This window comes from Propithecus coquereli, unplaced genomic scaffold, assembly GCF_000956105.1.
Source record: "Propithecus coquereli isolate 6110/MARCELLA unplaced genomic scaffold, Pcoq_1.0 Scaffold91, whole genome shotgun sequence".
NCBI lineage: Eukaryota > Metazoa > Chordata > Mammalia > Primates > Indriidae > Propithecus > Propithecus coquereli.
This window is the reverse complement of record NW_012155396.1, coordinates 4,045,725-4,060,506: the sequence shown is the minus strand read 5'-3', so window position 1 is coordinate 4,060,506 and position 14,782 is coordinate 4,045,725. Positions and strand designations below refer to the sequence as shown.

At 54.9% G+C, this 14,782-nt stretch overlaps 2 protein-coding genes across 2 annotated transcripts; both read right to left on the bottom strand.

Moving 5' to 3' along the window:
• Nucleotides 1–5,717: 5,717 nt before the first annotated feature.
• Nucleotides 5,718–7,471, bottom strand: LOC105826756. Its single transcript, XM_012664780.1, has 2 exons — nucleotides 7,051–7,471; nucleotides 5,718–5,827 (listed from the first exon to the last, which is right to left on the bottom strand). The coding sequence occupies exons 1-2, from the start codon at nucleotides 7,469–7,471 to the stop codon at nucleotides 5,718–5,720; spliced, it is 531 nt and encodes a 176-aa protein (XP_012520234.1).
• A 532-nt stretch (nucleotides 7,472–8,003) lies between these two features.
• On the bottom strand, nucleotides 8,004–10,252 carry ATP6V1F (ATPase, H+ transporting, lysosomal 14kDa, V1 subunit F). The gene is made up of 2 exons (XM_012664779.1): nucleotides 9,995–10,252; nucleotides 8,004–8,481 (listed from the first exon to the last, which is right to left on the bottom strand). The coding sequence occupies exons 1-2, from the start codon at nucleotides 10,150–10,152 to the stop codon at nucleotides 8,280–8,282; spliced, it is 360 nt and encodes a 119-aa protein (XP_012520233.1). The 5' UTR covers nucleotides 10,153–10,252; the 3' UTR covers nucleotides 8,004–8,279.
• Nucleotides 10,253–14,782: the final 4,530 nt, after the last annotated feature.

The following is a 14,782-nucleotide window of genomic DNA, read 5'->3' as shown; positions in this document are numbered from 1 at the left end:
TGTCGGGTGCTGCATTAGTGAGATCAGAGCCTTCAACCCTCCTCCACCTGGTCCTGGGCTCTGTGTCCTCCACCTCCCTCCAGGCTCCATGGCGCAGGCAGCCATGCCTGGGGGCTTGGGGCTCCCTTGCAACCCCAGGCAGGCCTTGGCTCTCTTCCAGCACCTCTTCCAGCGCCCTGCAGGCCTGGGCCAGCTCTGGGCTGCACTTTGGAAGGTGAGGGAGGGGCACTGCCTTGGAAGGGGAGGGGACAGGCAGGCGGGGGCCTGACTCCACCTCGGCCCCCAGGTGCAAGAGGCCGGGGGCTGCCCCTCGGGGCTGGAGCTGCCCACCGTGCTGCTGGAGATGGAGCGGAGCCAGCAGGCACAGGAGCAGGTAGGGATGGCCAGGGGATGCGGCAGAGGCCAGGGTGGGCCCCCCCTCATGCCCTGACACCCCATCTTCCTGCAGCTCCTGTGGGACTTGGAGCTGCTGAGGGGGGCTGGGCTGCACCTCTTCTGGCCCCCATCCCGGGCCCAGTTCTGCAGTCTGCGGGGCCAGGCCCGGCGTGCCCGTGCGTGGAGTAGCAGGGGTGGGGACTCAGAGCAGCTGGTGAGTGGGTGAGCGGGGGCACAGCAGGCGGGGGTAGGCAGAGGGTACCGGGACACTGGGGCCCTGCAGGGGTGAGGGCAGGTGGGAGGAGCGAGAAGCAGGGGCCTTGGAGATGGACAGGTCAACGCCTTGCTCTGATGCTCCCTGTGGACTGCGAGCCCCCCTTTCCTCAGCTATAAATTGCGGACGGTAATAGATCTTTCCCCAAGGACTGCTGGGAGGACCAGTGAACTCGTCCCAGTAAAGGGCTGGACACGGTGCAAGCCCGTTCTGGGCAGGCTGTTCTCATCATTTCACAGTTAACAACTGTCTTGGTCAAATCAACTGTGTGGTGACACCTGGAAGCCTTTCGGGGTGGCTGCAGCATGGGAGGAGAGAGGCCTGGCAGGGGCTGAGAGGGCGAGGCACTGATGCCCGGGGAGGGAGATGCTGTGTGGTGACTGGGCCCCGAGCAGAGCTGGGACCTGGGAATGCATGTCCCGGCTCAGCCCCAACTGCCGGAGTCACTTTGGGGAGGTTAGTAGCCCTCTCTGGGCCAAGGCATCCCCAGCTGTAGCAGGAGGGGGCGTTCATGGCGACCACGAAGGCAGGGACCAGCCAACATCATTGGGCAGAACTGCCATCTTACCTGAGGGCTCCACTGGGCAGGTGGGAGCTGTTTCCAAGCTTCTTCACGTGGAGGGAAGGGGGTCACACGAGGGCATGAATACCAGGAGGCATGGCTGACCGGGGGCCTTCTTAGAGGCTGCGACCACACTGGGCAATGGTGCCCTGTGGACTCGGGCACCCCTAACCCTTCCAGAGTTCCAGGCTGCACCCTCCACCCCAGGCTGAGGATTCCCTGAGCCAGAACCATGAGCTCCCAGAGGGGTGAGTCTTTCTCCCAGGGAGTCCTGCCATTCCTCTGTGTGGCCAAAGTGGCCAAGAGCTCCTTTCCCCATCGCCTCCTGCAGTCCTGCCTGGTGCCCCCTCCTCTTGCCTCTGGCTCCTCCTAGGCTGTCACTCAGTTGTACCCACGGTTGCCCCAGAACCCTGGGAAAGGGAGACCCCTAAATTCTACCTCCTGGGATCTGGTGATGGGAGCAGGTTCTGGGGGTGGCCACCGGGGACTCAGAGTTTGGGCACTGGGGGAGTGCTAGGGAGACTGGCAGGCGGGTGCCCTCCCCCCTCCAGAGCACTGGGCCGCTAGACGTGCAGCTGAGGCAGCCTTTGAACTCCTGCAGGGGGCAGGTGGTGGACCCATCGTCAGCCCCAGATCTGGGTGAAGCCAAGAGTGATGTGCACCGAAGCGGGGAGAGCCCTGGCAGGGCTGCAGAGCCCACACCTGGTATGTTGGTTGATGGGACAGGACGGGATGGGATGGGCAGCCGGGAGAGCAGGGGGCCCCTGGCACTGGGGCAGCCAGACCACACTGGCATGAGGCAGGAAGTCCTCACCTGAAGTCCAAGGACTTCAGACCTTCTTAACTCATTCTTCATCTCACACTTTTTTATTGAGCTCCAGGGGCACCTGGAGATGGCAAGCAGGTTGTATTTTGTGTTTCAATTCCGCCTAGTTGGTCCCAGCTGTCTCACGTACTATGTCCAGCAGGATTCTGACACTCAACTGGGGCTCAGGGGAGAGACTCCAGGAATGACCATCACTGGCAACTCCAGGCCACCGATTACCACCCTTGAGCCAGGCTCAAGGGGGATACACCAAGGGCAAGAGAGACTCAGTCCCTGCCTTCAGGTCACAGCCTGGTGAGAGAACATGACCATCGACAGGCAATTTGAATTCAGTGGGATGGATGCTGTGAGCCTTGGGCCTGTTCACTTAAATGAAACAGACTCTCAAATTATTTGTTAAATAATAGATCTTGCAAAGCCAGAGGCTTTTAATTGTTCCCTCATGTACATGAGAGAAAAGTGCCGATGATTAATTTCTGATTGACAGAGAAATTTTTACTAGTATTTTATCTCTTGAGAAGACAGAGCTATCAATTATGACATTATTGCCAGAGAAATACATTCTCTAGTAAGACAACAGATCAGAATTACAGAGGGAGGGGGTTGGAGGCTGTTTTCACAGTTCATGGCAATCACTTCTAAAGGCCTGGGAGTCCTAGGAGACTCCTTTGTTCAAAAAACTCTTCGAAAAACAGATTTATGTTCAGAGAGCGTACCCATTTGGTCACCGTTATGAATATTCACACGTCTGTATATTGCACAAAAGAACGAGATGCAATATTCTTGTGAAAGTTCTCAATTTAAGACCTTATGAAATCAGTTTCTTTTTAGTTTTATGGATGCAGAACAACTGTCCTTCCTCCACAGCTGCAGGGGAGCAGCAACATATCAGCTCTTTTTTTAGATTTCTTTTGTTAATTATGAAGACTTGCAGTTTTTAGGCCAGGCTCTGGCCTAAAATTTCGTCTCTCGAATTTCATTTGATTTTGCCGTTAGAAACAAACAAAAGCCTAAGGAAGATTTTCCTTAATAACACTAAAATGAAAGGCGTGTACAGTGGGTTTCTTCTCTGGGCCTGACGGGCACACCAGGACAAAGTGGGGGTGTCCCTATGCTGAGGGACTTAGGAGCCCCGCACACGGGCCCTTCCCACTCCGAGGCCTCCTGTGGGTCTTGAGGAAGAGGCTGTGCAGGTCCCTCTGGGTGTCTGCCTTGGCTGGGGGATGTGGGAGATGGAGTCCACCGTTGGCAGGCACACCTGACAAGCAGGCCAGCTGTGCCAACAAAGGTGGAATGATGAACTGTGACAGCCTTGAAGTTCAAACAGCGCCCTCAGGGCCCCCCCCCCCCGCCATTCCCTGGGGACTCCGTAGGCTTCTTGGCTCCCGTTCAGGTGGGATGTGTGGGGGCTGGGGCCTGAGCAGAGGGCTCCCAACACTCGTCTTTCTCCCTCAGGTTCCTCACAAGAGCTGAACCCCATCACCAGCAGGAGCTTTGGGGAGCCAAGAAGCTCAGAGTTCAAGGTCCTGGCAAGGGCCCTCTCAGGTTGGAGGTGGCAGGGGTGGGCTGTCTGGGAGGAGGCTGCTGGGTGAGGTGGGGCTACCTTCCCGGCCAGGTGGAGGAAGCACCTTCCACACCACACACAACGGGCTTAACAAATTCAGGAATCGGGCAAGGGCCAGCCACTGGGGCCTACAGGTTCCCCGGGGAAGTGGCCCTGGTGAGTATTCCCTCACCAGCCTGGGCCCAAAGTGCTCTTCCTTCCCTGGCCCAGAAGGAAGAGGGGAGCCGCATGGAGCCTGCAGCACAGACGCCCCGTCAACTGCAGAGGCCCCATCAGCTGCTATCTGGGAGTCCACAGGGGAGAGAGCCCCTTACTCCTGGAGCTCCAGTGCCCTCTGGCCTGCCTTCCTGGGACCTGCCAGCACCCCAAGATCCCCCCGAGGGGCTGGGCTCAAGCCTGGGCCAGGAGAGAGTGGCACTTCAGAAACTGCCAGGGAGGGACACTCCTCAGAGTCAGAGAGGGGCAGACTCTGATGCTCAGAGGGGGGAAGCCTCCCAGGGTGAGGACAGAGAAGCTACTCACTGTCAGAGAGGGAAGGCACATCGCGGTCAGAGCAGGGACGCAGCCCAGGATGAGGATAAAGGGGCTGCTCGAAGTCAAAGAGAAAACAGGCCTAAGTGCCAGAGAAAGGCGAGTCCTCAGAGTCAGGGAATGGAAATCCTTAGGTCTGTGGAAGGCAGGATCCCGCAAGCCTGGGAGGTGGCTCGGGGAGAGGCGACTGTACAGCCCCTGGAGGAAGGCGGCCCCCCGGGCGATCCGAGGGACTTCTGCGGGTGCCTGGGAGAACAGATCCCGCAGCCTGGGGAAAGGAACAGCCCAGGCCCCGGGGGAAGGAGCACCCGGCTGATGCAGGGCAAGACCGAGGGCCAGAGACGAGATTCGGCAAAGCCGCAGGTAGCCCGGGACGGGGCGTGGGCTACTTCTCGGGGCCCGAGGCCCCCGGCCGGGCAGCGGCTTCCAGGTCCCGGCGCCATGATGCCCGGGGCACTACGCCCAGGGGACTCCGGGCAGCAGGCGCTCCCTGCGGCTCTCCAGGGGCTGGCCCGCGACCCGCACCCACTGCAGGGCCCGGGGGGAGCCCAGGGCCAGGCGGCGCAGCAGGTGGGCGAGGCGAGGCTCCGGGGCGCCCTTGGGGAGCGGAGGGGCGACCCAGAGGGACCTGAGTCCTCGAAGGCCGTGTGGCCGGCGCCCGCGGGCAGGGGGACAGCACGGGCGGGCGCGAGCGCGGCGCAGCAGGAGGCTCTGCAGCGGCTGCTGGAGCTGCACCGGGCGGCCAGGCGGCGGCGGCGGCGGGACCGCGAACAGCAGCGGCTCCGGGTGCGTTCCCACGCCGGGATGGGCCGGGGCCGGGGCCGGGGCCTGCATGCGGCAGGCGGGGCGCCGAGGGCGGCCGGGGGCTGACGGCCGCCTCCGCAGGTACTGGAACGCCTCGGCATCGCCAGGAACCGCCACTGCCGGGTCCACCCCCTGGGGCTCCCGCCTAGCCCGGCTCAGCTCCCGCCACAGGCAAGGCCTCCAGGAGAAGGCGGTGGGGTCCCAAGGACCCTGCCCGGGTCCCTTCGAAGCGCGCGCGCCGCACTCGCGCAGTGACTCCCAGGCGGGCGTGGGAAGGCGGGCGCGGGTCTGGGTAGAGGCGCTCAGCGCTGGACATCGCAGGAGGACCCGGCCGGGAGGCGGCGCGCCTTGCGGGAGCAGCTGGACCAGATGCACCGAGAGAGGACCCGGCGGCTACAGGCCCTCAGGGCCAGGTGAGGGGCGACAGGGAGGGAGTGGGTGGTGGGAGGGGCCCCCTGTCTCTGGCATCTGGGATGACAGGCCACTCTCTCCCCAGGAACACCCAGAACTTCCAGCAGCTACTGTGGCCCCCTGGTGCCGAGGAGCCTGCATCTGAAAGGTAGCGCTTGCCCCCGCTCGGGTCATTGCTGGGCCCTCAAAGGAGACAGGGTTAAGGAAAAAGCAAGAGGGCAACCTGTGGGTCAGAGGTAGTTTCAGAAAGGCCTGAGTGCAGCCCCGGGGCCTGGGAGAACAGAGAAGCACAGATACACACACAAGCTTCGCCCAACAGGAGGCCTGTTATTTCTGCTTCCCTCCCCCAAGCCCGCCACCTGGGCCAAGGTCAGAGGGCCAGGTCCCGCGGGTCAAGCAATGCGAAGGCCCCGTTCTTGCGGAAGAAGGAGTCAATGCGGCACATCTTGCAGGAGACCAGTTCTTGCTTCACTGGGGGGCCTGGAAAAGATGTCAGAGGCCAGGAATGGGTTCCTGGGGAAGGCACACACAAAGAACAGAGCTCGGGAACCCTGTGTGTCTGCACAGCCCTAGGAATCTGCCCATGTTGTAGCCACTTTATAGGAAGAAATAAAAAGCGCTTCTGAGGTGTGAGGGCTGTGGGAGAATACAGGCAGTTGGCTGGAAGCCTGGCTACAGCAGTGACAGCAGAATGACAGTCAGCTGTCTGCCATCATTACCCATCACTCCTAGCTTCAGGATCCTCTACCAGGGGTATGAGGACACCCAGCCTTGCTTGTCACAGGAACAGACAGGAGAGATGGGGCTTCCTTCTATCTTCTGCAGCCCTTCTGGGGCTTGCTCCTGCTTTTGTTAGAAAGTTGCTGCCCTGACTTCTCCCTCAGGATCCCCGGGGAAATGAGGGAATTTTGGGGGCAAAATCTTGACCACCTCCCACTATCCACCTTTTCCACACAGGCACTCAAGCAGCTGGAGTTCACTGGAAATTCATGAGCACACATAGCAAAGGGACACGCAGCATTGCCCAGCAAGCTGGCAACACTTGCTGGCATACTCCTTTTCCACATCTCTACTCCACTGCCAAGGCTGCTCTCCCTTCCCGCTGAGGGCCTGGACTCAGCCGGATGGACAGCCTTCCTACTAGCACCAACCCCTGCCTGCCTCCCCTCCTGACATTTGCCAGCAACTTGAGCTACCCAGGTGACCTGGCCCAGTCTCGGGCCTTTAAATAGCACCCATATGCTAATGCCCTCCGAATGTGCACCTTCAGCTCTGACCTGCTCCTGAGGGCCCGACTTACACCTCAAGCTTAACATAGCCGATGTGGACCTGTCTACGTGCACCCTCCAGCCCTGTCCTACCCCAGTCTAACCTGAAAACGCCATTGCTTACAGGACGGTCAGGGTGACTTTTTCAAAAAGTCAATCAGTGTCACTCTTAAAGGTTGCTTAAAACTCTCCACTGTCTTCCTCAACACGGAATAAAATCCAGACCCCTCCTTCTTGTCACTTGGCTCAGCCTTTAGGTGCTCAGAAAGGCCTTTCCTGACAACTCAACTTAAAGAAGCACATGCCCCAGCCTCCCTGCCCACTGTCACTCTCGAGCTCCATGGAAATGTATCTTTCTCGGACATTTCCTTGATCTTATGCTTATGGTCTGGGCCCTCGACTGTGAGGAGGCCAATTCCAGGAGTCGGGGCTCACCTAGCTGCCAGCCATATGTGAAGTTGGTGGTGATGGGGAAGAGGTAGCGCGTCTCTGGCATGTCCAGTTTTCGGGTGTTAAGGTAGCGGTAGCGCCCCTGGAGGTCGTGGGAGATGCCTTCATACAGCAGGGCCCGGGTGGTAGGCAGGACTGGGTACATTTCTGACTGAAAAGGAGCCTCCGGGACAGGGCTGGGGGCCTTAGAAGGGACTGCTTGGGGGGCAGGTGGGGGTGAGCGTGGGGCTTTGGGGTACAGGGTGGGCAGCTGGAGGGGCAGGCGGGCTGCAGCCTTAGCCTTCTGCTTGGCCTTCACCATCGACCCATACTTGCGGTGCCATTCACAGCGCAACATCTTCTCCCTCAGATATTCCTCCTTCCAGAAGTTTTGCCGCAGTGTGTCCATGTTGAGCTGCCTCAACATGGTGGCAAGGGAAGGAGCGGTACCGGGTGGCTGCAGCTGAGGGTTCAGCACAGTAAACAGAGTGCTTCAGACAGCAGGGTGGCTGCCCTGGGACAGTTACCTGGCAACCAAGCCTCACCTCACACAGGGCCAGGTTCTACTTGCCATTCCCTTAGCAGACCTCACATGCCTGGCTTCCTGAGGCAGCCTGGAGCCTGGCCCCCAAACCTCCTGCAGGACTCAGGCTGGATCTAGAACCTTCCAGGTTTCCTGTGTTTCCTGCTTCTGTCTGTTGGGTCAGGTCCCTTCCCAGCCCAATGCAGTCTGAGGTGGGGGACCCAGGGGCTGGACTTAAGCTTCCTCCCATCCCTCCACTGCAGAGCTGGTCTTCTTTGATCCACAGGAACAGTCCCTGAGTTATGGTCTCCTGGAACAATCTTCCTGGTCCAACTCTCTAAGCCTGGGTCTTTGGCAGAAACTTTTCCATCCTTGCCAATCTAATCTCCCCCAACAGCCTCAACCCACCCGAGTCCTTCCCAGCACCCAGTCTCAGTTTGGAGAGAAGAAAGAATATTACTTTAATTTAACATTGACAATGACACTGTGTAACAGCACAGGGAAGAGGTAGTGGAGAGAGATGGTCAGGCTTCCTGTTCCCTCACCAGCCTTGATTTTAATGGCAGAGCCCAAGCAACCTAGAAGTGCCTCACCAAGCCTCTCGATAGAGTGGGAAGGGGCAGGGAATTGGAAATCAGAGGCTCAAAACTTAAAGGAGGGCTGATGGCAAGCCTGGAAATGACGGAGGGGCTGAAGGGCTGTGGGGAGTTCCCTAGCGCAGATCTTCAGCAGTGAACATGCCCCTGGCCCTGCGCAGGATGGAGTCCTTGGCGGCATCATAGGGGTGCTCCTTGGATGGGATCTCCAGGACGGCCGGAATGGAGCGCTGGTGGGCATCGAGGGCGTGTCGTACCATCTCTGCAATGTACTGGTTGATGAGGATGATGCCGATGTCATCCCGGTTTAGAAACTGCCTGTGGGGAGAGAGGAGAAGGGAGTCCAGGGCACGTCCAGTTCACTCCTGAAGTCCCAGCTACTCGGGAGGCTGAGGCAGGAGGATCACTTGAGCCCAGGAGTTCAAGGTTGCGGTGAGCTATGATCATACTACTGTACTCTAGCCAGGGGTTTTTTGTCTCAAAAAACCCAAAAAAACCAAAACCAAAAACAAAAAAACTATTTACTGAGCCAGGTGTAGTCCTAGCTATTTGGGAGACCGAGGCTGGAGGATTGCTTGAGGCCAGGAGTTCCAGGCCAGTGTGCTATAATTATACCTGTGAATAGCCACTGTACTCCAGCCTGGGCAACAAAGTGAAAAAAAAAAAAACAATTATTTACTGAGCACCTACCCCATGCCAGGCATTAGGGTAGGCCAGACTTGATAATCTCTAATGTCCCTTTTGGTTGGAAAAATGGAAAATTTTTGAAGTAAAATTTGTCTTTCTCCCATGACAACCTGGGTCACTTTACCAGACAGTTTAGAGATCAGCAGATAACAGCCTCCCAGGTCAGGGCCTATCATACCCCAGGCAGCAGGAACCAGTCTCAGCCGGCAGCTCTGGGCTGGGCTGTTTAGGTGGAAACAAGTGAGAGTGTTTTATTCCTGAGACTTGGCACAGGGGCCCTACAGAAGAGGTTAAGGAAGGAATAAAAGGCTGGCATACTCAATTCCAGTCACCAGGACACCTGCATTACAGGCATGCCTGCACCTACACTTTGGAGCTATCACCCTTGACCCAGGGCAGAAAGTAAGGATTTGAAGGGCAAGGTCTTAGGAGAAGGCCAGACACAGTCCTGATGCTTTGCCTACAGTGCTGAAAATGAGAGGGAAATTCCAAGGCAGGCTGAGGAGAGTGGCACAAGCAGAGTGTGCACCTGGTTTAAGAGAGGCAGAAAGAGTAGGGACTGAGTTCTAATCTTAGCTCTGCCTCTCCCGCATGGTGTGACTTTGGGTACATGCCTTAACCTCTCTGAGCTTTAATTTTCTCACCTGTAAGTGAGAAAAATAACCCCTCCCTTATAGGACGGTTGTGAGCCTCTAAAGGAGATACAACACAAGAAAGCCTGAGCCCACTGGTGCTAATCGAGTGTGTAGTTCCCTCAGGGCGCACCTGGCAAAAGAGCTCTACGTAGGGAACCCCTGAAGAGGCACTGAGGCTGGCCAACGTCGAGGACTGGGCACTCTGGGCGTCCAGCTATGCGCAGGGACAGGTCGGGCCGAGGGGTGACGCTCGTCACAAGCTCTGTTCCCCTTCTTTACTGACACACGATCATGTGAGGGGCGAGCTCATCAACCTGACACAGCCCTGGTCCCACCAAGCTCCAAAATGGAACGTTGGGCCTCTGCTCCGGAAGGGCAGATTGACTTCCAGGACCGCCCCAATCCCCCCGTGGGCGTCTGACACCTCGGTCCCCAGGTCGCCTCCGCCCTCTCCCCGCGCTCCCACCGGGCAGCAGAAGGGCCCGTCCAGGCCTCCCGGGCTTCCGTACCGGAAAGTGTCTTCGATCTCATTGATGGTTGTATCCTTCTCTACCACCAGGAAATTAGGGTGGCGGTTCTTGTTAAGCTCTCCTATGCCGCCCAGTAGGAAACCAGTCACCGTGTCCTCGTCTCCGATCACCGCGATTAGCTTTCCCCTCCCCGCCATCCCCGCAGCCAGGCAGAGCTCAACTCTGAGTCCCCGGAGTCACCAAAGCCCCGCCCCGCAGCGCGTCGCCTAGTCGACCTCGCCCCCACCTTTTGAGCATGCGCAGGTCTCCCACACTGCCTCCCGGGACATGCGCATTAACAGCGAGGCGGCGATAATCTGAATACGCCTGCGCCGTAAAGAGAGGCCGGAACCGGGAGCTACGATTCCCAGAAGGCTGTGCGGCACCATGGCGTCTCCCTGGTATTCATTCGTTCAACAAACGTTTTAGACGCTGAGGCCCCAGAGAAGAAAAGACGCAGTTCCTACTCTCAAGGGCAAGGTCCGGGTCTGTATTGTATATGTATGTATGTAACTATGACACTGAAAGGGTGAATGACTCAAAGGACAGATTTCACACACAGGCTGTGTGGGAGCAACAAGGCTGGTTTATTCACCTGGGTTCTAGTGGGCTGAGTCCGAAAAGAGAGTCAGCGCAGAAGGGGGTCTAGTGAGGGTTTTTATAAACGGGGATAGCCGACGCCCTCCCACGTGCCTTGTTCAGGTCTTTGTTTTGGGGCCAAACTGGCAGGTGAAGAATTGCTTCCTGCTACGTGCAGTTCCCGTATGGCAGAGAACGGTGGGCAGAACAGCTGTTTGTGGTAAATTCTTTTTCAAACAACCAACTCCTATGACCCCTTTGCCCCAGTCACCTTCATCCTTCTGCTCTGGCATCGTCCTTATCAGGAGAGCTAGGGAAGGGTAGCCTTCGTCTCTATCAGGGAGGGAGGGGGAAGGAGTGCTGGCTGCAGCTGTCTGTTAGATCTACAAAGTCTGGGGACTCCCCAGACCCCTGCGGCTATTGTTTTTCAAGCCTAAGTTTTGCATTAACCACATTCTCTCCTATACATACTTTTCGGGTTCCCACCTGGAACAAACCTAACATTCCACACTTTGTGTGTGTGTGTGTGTGTGTGTGTGTGTATATATATATATATGTAAGAAAAGAAAGGGTAAGGTGTGGGAAAAGGGTACAAATTAGAAAGATTGGGAAGTGGGCGTCGTTGCCTTTCTAACTGCTTGTTTTTCTATTCTTGGAGATTTGGTCATTGAAATGCAGTCAGGCCCATTACAGGGGATGTGTGTGATCTTTGCCCCTGAGATTTGGTTTTAGGCAGGAAACAAAGGCCTGGAGTTCACCCCCCTGCAGTCTGTCCTGGAGATTTTCAGGAACACCTTGGGGCTGTAAAACAAATTCTAAAAGCTGTGAGCTGGGGAAATGTAAAGAGATTTGCACTTCTTTTCTGGGCTCTTTTTAGATGTTTGTGAAAACAGAGTCCTAGCAGGTTGCCTGCTAGTTTGGGAGAGAGATAGTAAAGAGTAGGGAGAGTTCAGAATTGATCTTTAGCTGTCATGAGAAAATTGGGAGATTTAAGGCCACCCTAACAGTCTCCCTTTTTTGTGGTTAAAATTAAATTATTATGTAAAATGAACTCAGAAGTTGGGAAAACGGGCGGAGATCTTTATATACCACAGCATCTTATCAGAGCCTGGTATCCATGATGGGCTGGACTTTCAGGGAGCTCACAGTGGGTGGTTCTGGAGGGCCTACAGTTTTGAGTCCTGAGAGATGACTCTCAGACGGGATTTCCAGAAGCTTAGTTGTGGTGGCAGAAGCAGTGAGAATTATTTAAAAGGTTGAAGGAGGTTTAATTTGTTCTGGGAAATCCTTGAGTAAAATCTAGTCTGTAGGCTGTAAGTGCTGTGGTCCTTTTAAGAAGCAGTTCAGTGAGTTTTACTGCTGGCAGGTAGGCACCAGATGGGGGTAGTGGAGAAAGACCAGGGAACCAAAACAAATTTACTAATTTTTATCTCCTGAAATCAGTTTTTACAATTTTATACACCTGTCTCTTTTGTAATAGCTCTTAGCCCTAGAGAGGATAAATAAGGTTGGGCCAGGTAGAATTTAATAGTTTAAATCCTGGAGATAACCCTGTTATTTATTTAATACTACTTCAATGGCTTTGGAAAGCAAAACAAGAGAATTAATGTATTAAAAAGTCTTAAAATTTTTAGTTTTTTCCATGACATTTTCCAAAGAAGCAAATCTTGGACTGCAGTTGATCGTAAACTGCTGTGTAGGAAGAATTGGAGCAAAACAACCACCATCTGTGGATGGTAAAGATTTCACAATAGTCATGGTTACAGATGTAAAGGAGATTTGGTTATTTTTGTGACACATAATTTAGTATATATAGTTATTGATAATATATCAAGGCTTACTAGAACTTTAGGGATTTCACACAGCCTTGGGGCAGATATTTATAAGAGCAAATTAATATTTAAAAAAAATTTTGTTTTATCATATATTAAATTTCTTCTTAAATTCCCTTTATAAAACTTTATTCCAACCTGCACAGACCATTTACCAAACATGTATAAAACTTTGTTTTGTCCTAATTTTTCCATTTTTTAAATAACCATTTAGAACAAAAAGTTCCATACAAGATCCTTTCTTACCAAAAATATATTCCCACACTCATTGCCTCTTTACATCTGTTACTCACAAGTTACTTTCTATTTTGTTTTTAATGAAATATTTGATGTAAGCCAATTAATTAGGACATTCTGTCGTATACACACTTTTTGGGTTCCCACCTAGAACAAACCTAACAGACACGTAGTTAATTACTCAATACATATTTGTTCAATTATAAAGGCATGAACAAGTTAATGATACTGACTAGTAGGTAGAGTCAAGGGAACAGGCAATTACAAAGCCACGTGTTAACTGCTAAAGTGTAGCACATGTGCATGATAAGTAACCCAGGGGGAGGGGGCCGCTCAACACTTCCTCGAGAAGGTTGCGTGGCATCTAAGCTGAGGGCTGCGGGACCAGGAAGATCAAGTGGTTGGAAACAGGACAAGAGGGTGTTCTGGGCGGAGGAACAGCATATGCAAAGCCTTCGTGACTAGAGGGCATATGGGCCCTCAAGTTAAAGAATCTAGAAGTTACCGTGAGAATGAAGTTATTTTGAAGCCACTGAAGGACTTCAAGCAAGAGGGTGCCATTGCCAGACTTATGTTTTAGAGTTGTCACTGTGATTATGTTATGTGCAGAGGCAAGACTGAAGGAGGAGAAACCAAACTGGGTGCCACTGTAGTGAGAGATGATGGTGGCCGGAACTCGGGTAGGGCTAGTGGGGAGTGTGGAGAAGCAGATGGAGCTGGGAGATATTAGAGTCAGAATGGATAAAACTGGTTTTTGGATCAGATGTGTTGGGGGAGTGAGGTAGAGAGAGACCCAGGTAACTGCTAGGTTTCCAGCCTGTGCGGCAGATGGATGGGAGTAACATTCCCAAGGGAGTGAGCTCTGTGAGACAACCAGGTTGAAGGAGAAAGGGCCACTCTTCTCTCTTCCCTTTCAAACCACTGGGGAAAACTGGGCATATCTGAGGCAAGGGGGAGGGAGGGCAGAGGAGGGGTGTTCAGGGAGGTGTGAGGGAGGAGTGAGATAGGCTGCTGGGTGAAGGGGTGGCGAGGACCCACAGTATGTGCTGAAATGCGGGGATGGGTCTAGGGTGATCAATTGAAGGAAATGTTTCTTTGCCCTGCTCTGGCTAGTCAGTTGCTCATTCATTCACAGCTATATTAGCCTCCCAGGGTCAGGGAGCTCAGTCTGGTAGGGGAATGGTGAATACATGGTCACAGATCAGGATAGTAAATGAAGCCAGAGATGTGCCCCAGGGCCGTATGGGAGCTGGGGGCACTGGTCCAAGAGGGGCAGGGAGAGGTCCAGGAAAGCTTCCTGTTAGCTGGAAAGTTGAGGGTGGAGAGGCAAGGGTGTTTCCGGGCAGAGGCCCAAACTGAAGCATGGGTGCCTCGGACACTAGAGGCGGTGAAGAGGGGTTGGAGGAGGAGGGTGTGATGGGGAGTGGGCGCGCTGCCCAAATCACATGGGGGAGGGGTGGGGACGGCTGCTATCTGAACCTGGGGGCCTTGGAGGCCTCATTAGGGAGAGGAGACTTTAGCCTGGAACAGGATGGAGCCACAGAGGACCCTAACTGGAGAGGGGCAGCATTGCTTTAATGTGACCCCTTCTAGCTGCAGCATGGAGGGTGGAATGGAGGGGTCTGGCGAGGGCCAGAGAGACTAGTTAAGAGGCTGGTGCAGGAGTTTGGAAGGGAGGCCCTGAGTAAGATCAGTGCTAAAGGTGGGGACAGAGCAGCCCAGGTTGGCCCAGGAACTGGCTGGAGGGGAGGTTCCTCGGTTTGCAGGTAGTTTTGCCTGCCTGTTGGTTGAGGAACATTCTTGTTTGAGTCAGTGCTCACTGTTTTAAGGTCTTAATTTGAAAAACATCCTTGAGGTCAGGCTGCACTGAAACTGACCCTCTTCTGGTCCTAGGGCAGTCTTGCAGAACATGGTGTCCACCCCTCTACCATCCACCAACCCTCTAGCTGTCTGAGGACCAACCCCTGAGCCCCCGCCCCTGGCTCTTTCAAGCACTCTGCCAACATCCCAGACCCCACCTCTGCCCCAGGCCCTTCCACTAGGCCTGGGTCAGTCCTCCAGGGGACAGTCATACAGCCTCTGCCTCCCCAGGGTCTCATTTAGTGTTAATGGGCCAGAAGGCGGCCAGCCAGAGAGAGCA

What these genes read in the sequence shown, in the direction of transcription:
- LOC105826756 (XM_012664780.1), bottom strand. Translation starts at nt 7,471, where the DNA reads ATGTTGAGGCAGCTCAACATGGACACACTGCGGCAAAACTTCTGGAAG. An exon ending in CACATATGGCTGGCAGCTAG is followed by an intron (nt 5,828 to 7,050) that starts GTGAGCCCCGAC and finishes CATCTTTTCCAG; the next exon opens with GCCCCCCAGTGAAGCAAGAA.
- ATP6V1F (XM_012664779.1), bottom strand. Translation starts at nt 10,152, where the DNA reads ATGGCGGGGAGGGGAAAGCTAATCGCGGTGATCGGAGACGAGGACACG. An exon ending in GAGATCGAAGACACTTTCCG is followed by an intron (nt 8,482 to 9,994) that starts GTACGGAAGCCC and finishes CTCTCCCCACAG; the next exon opens with GCAGTTTCTAAACCGGGATG.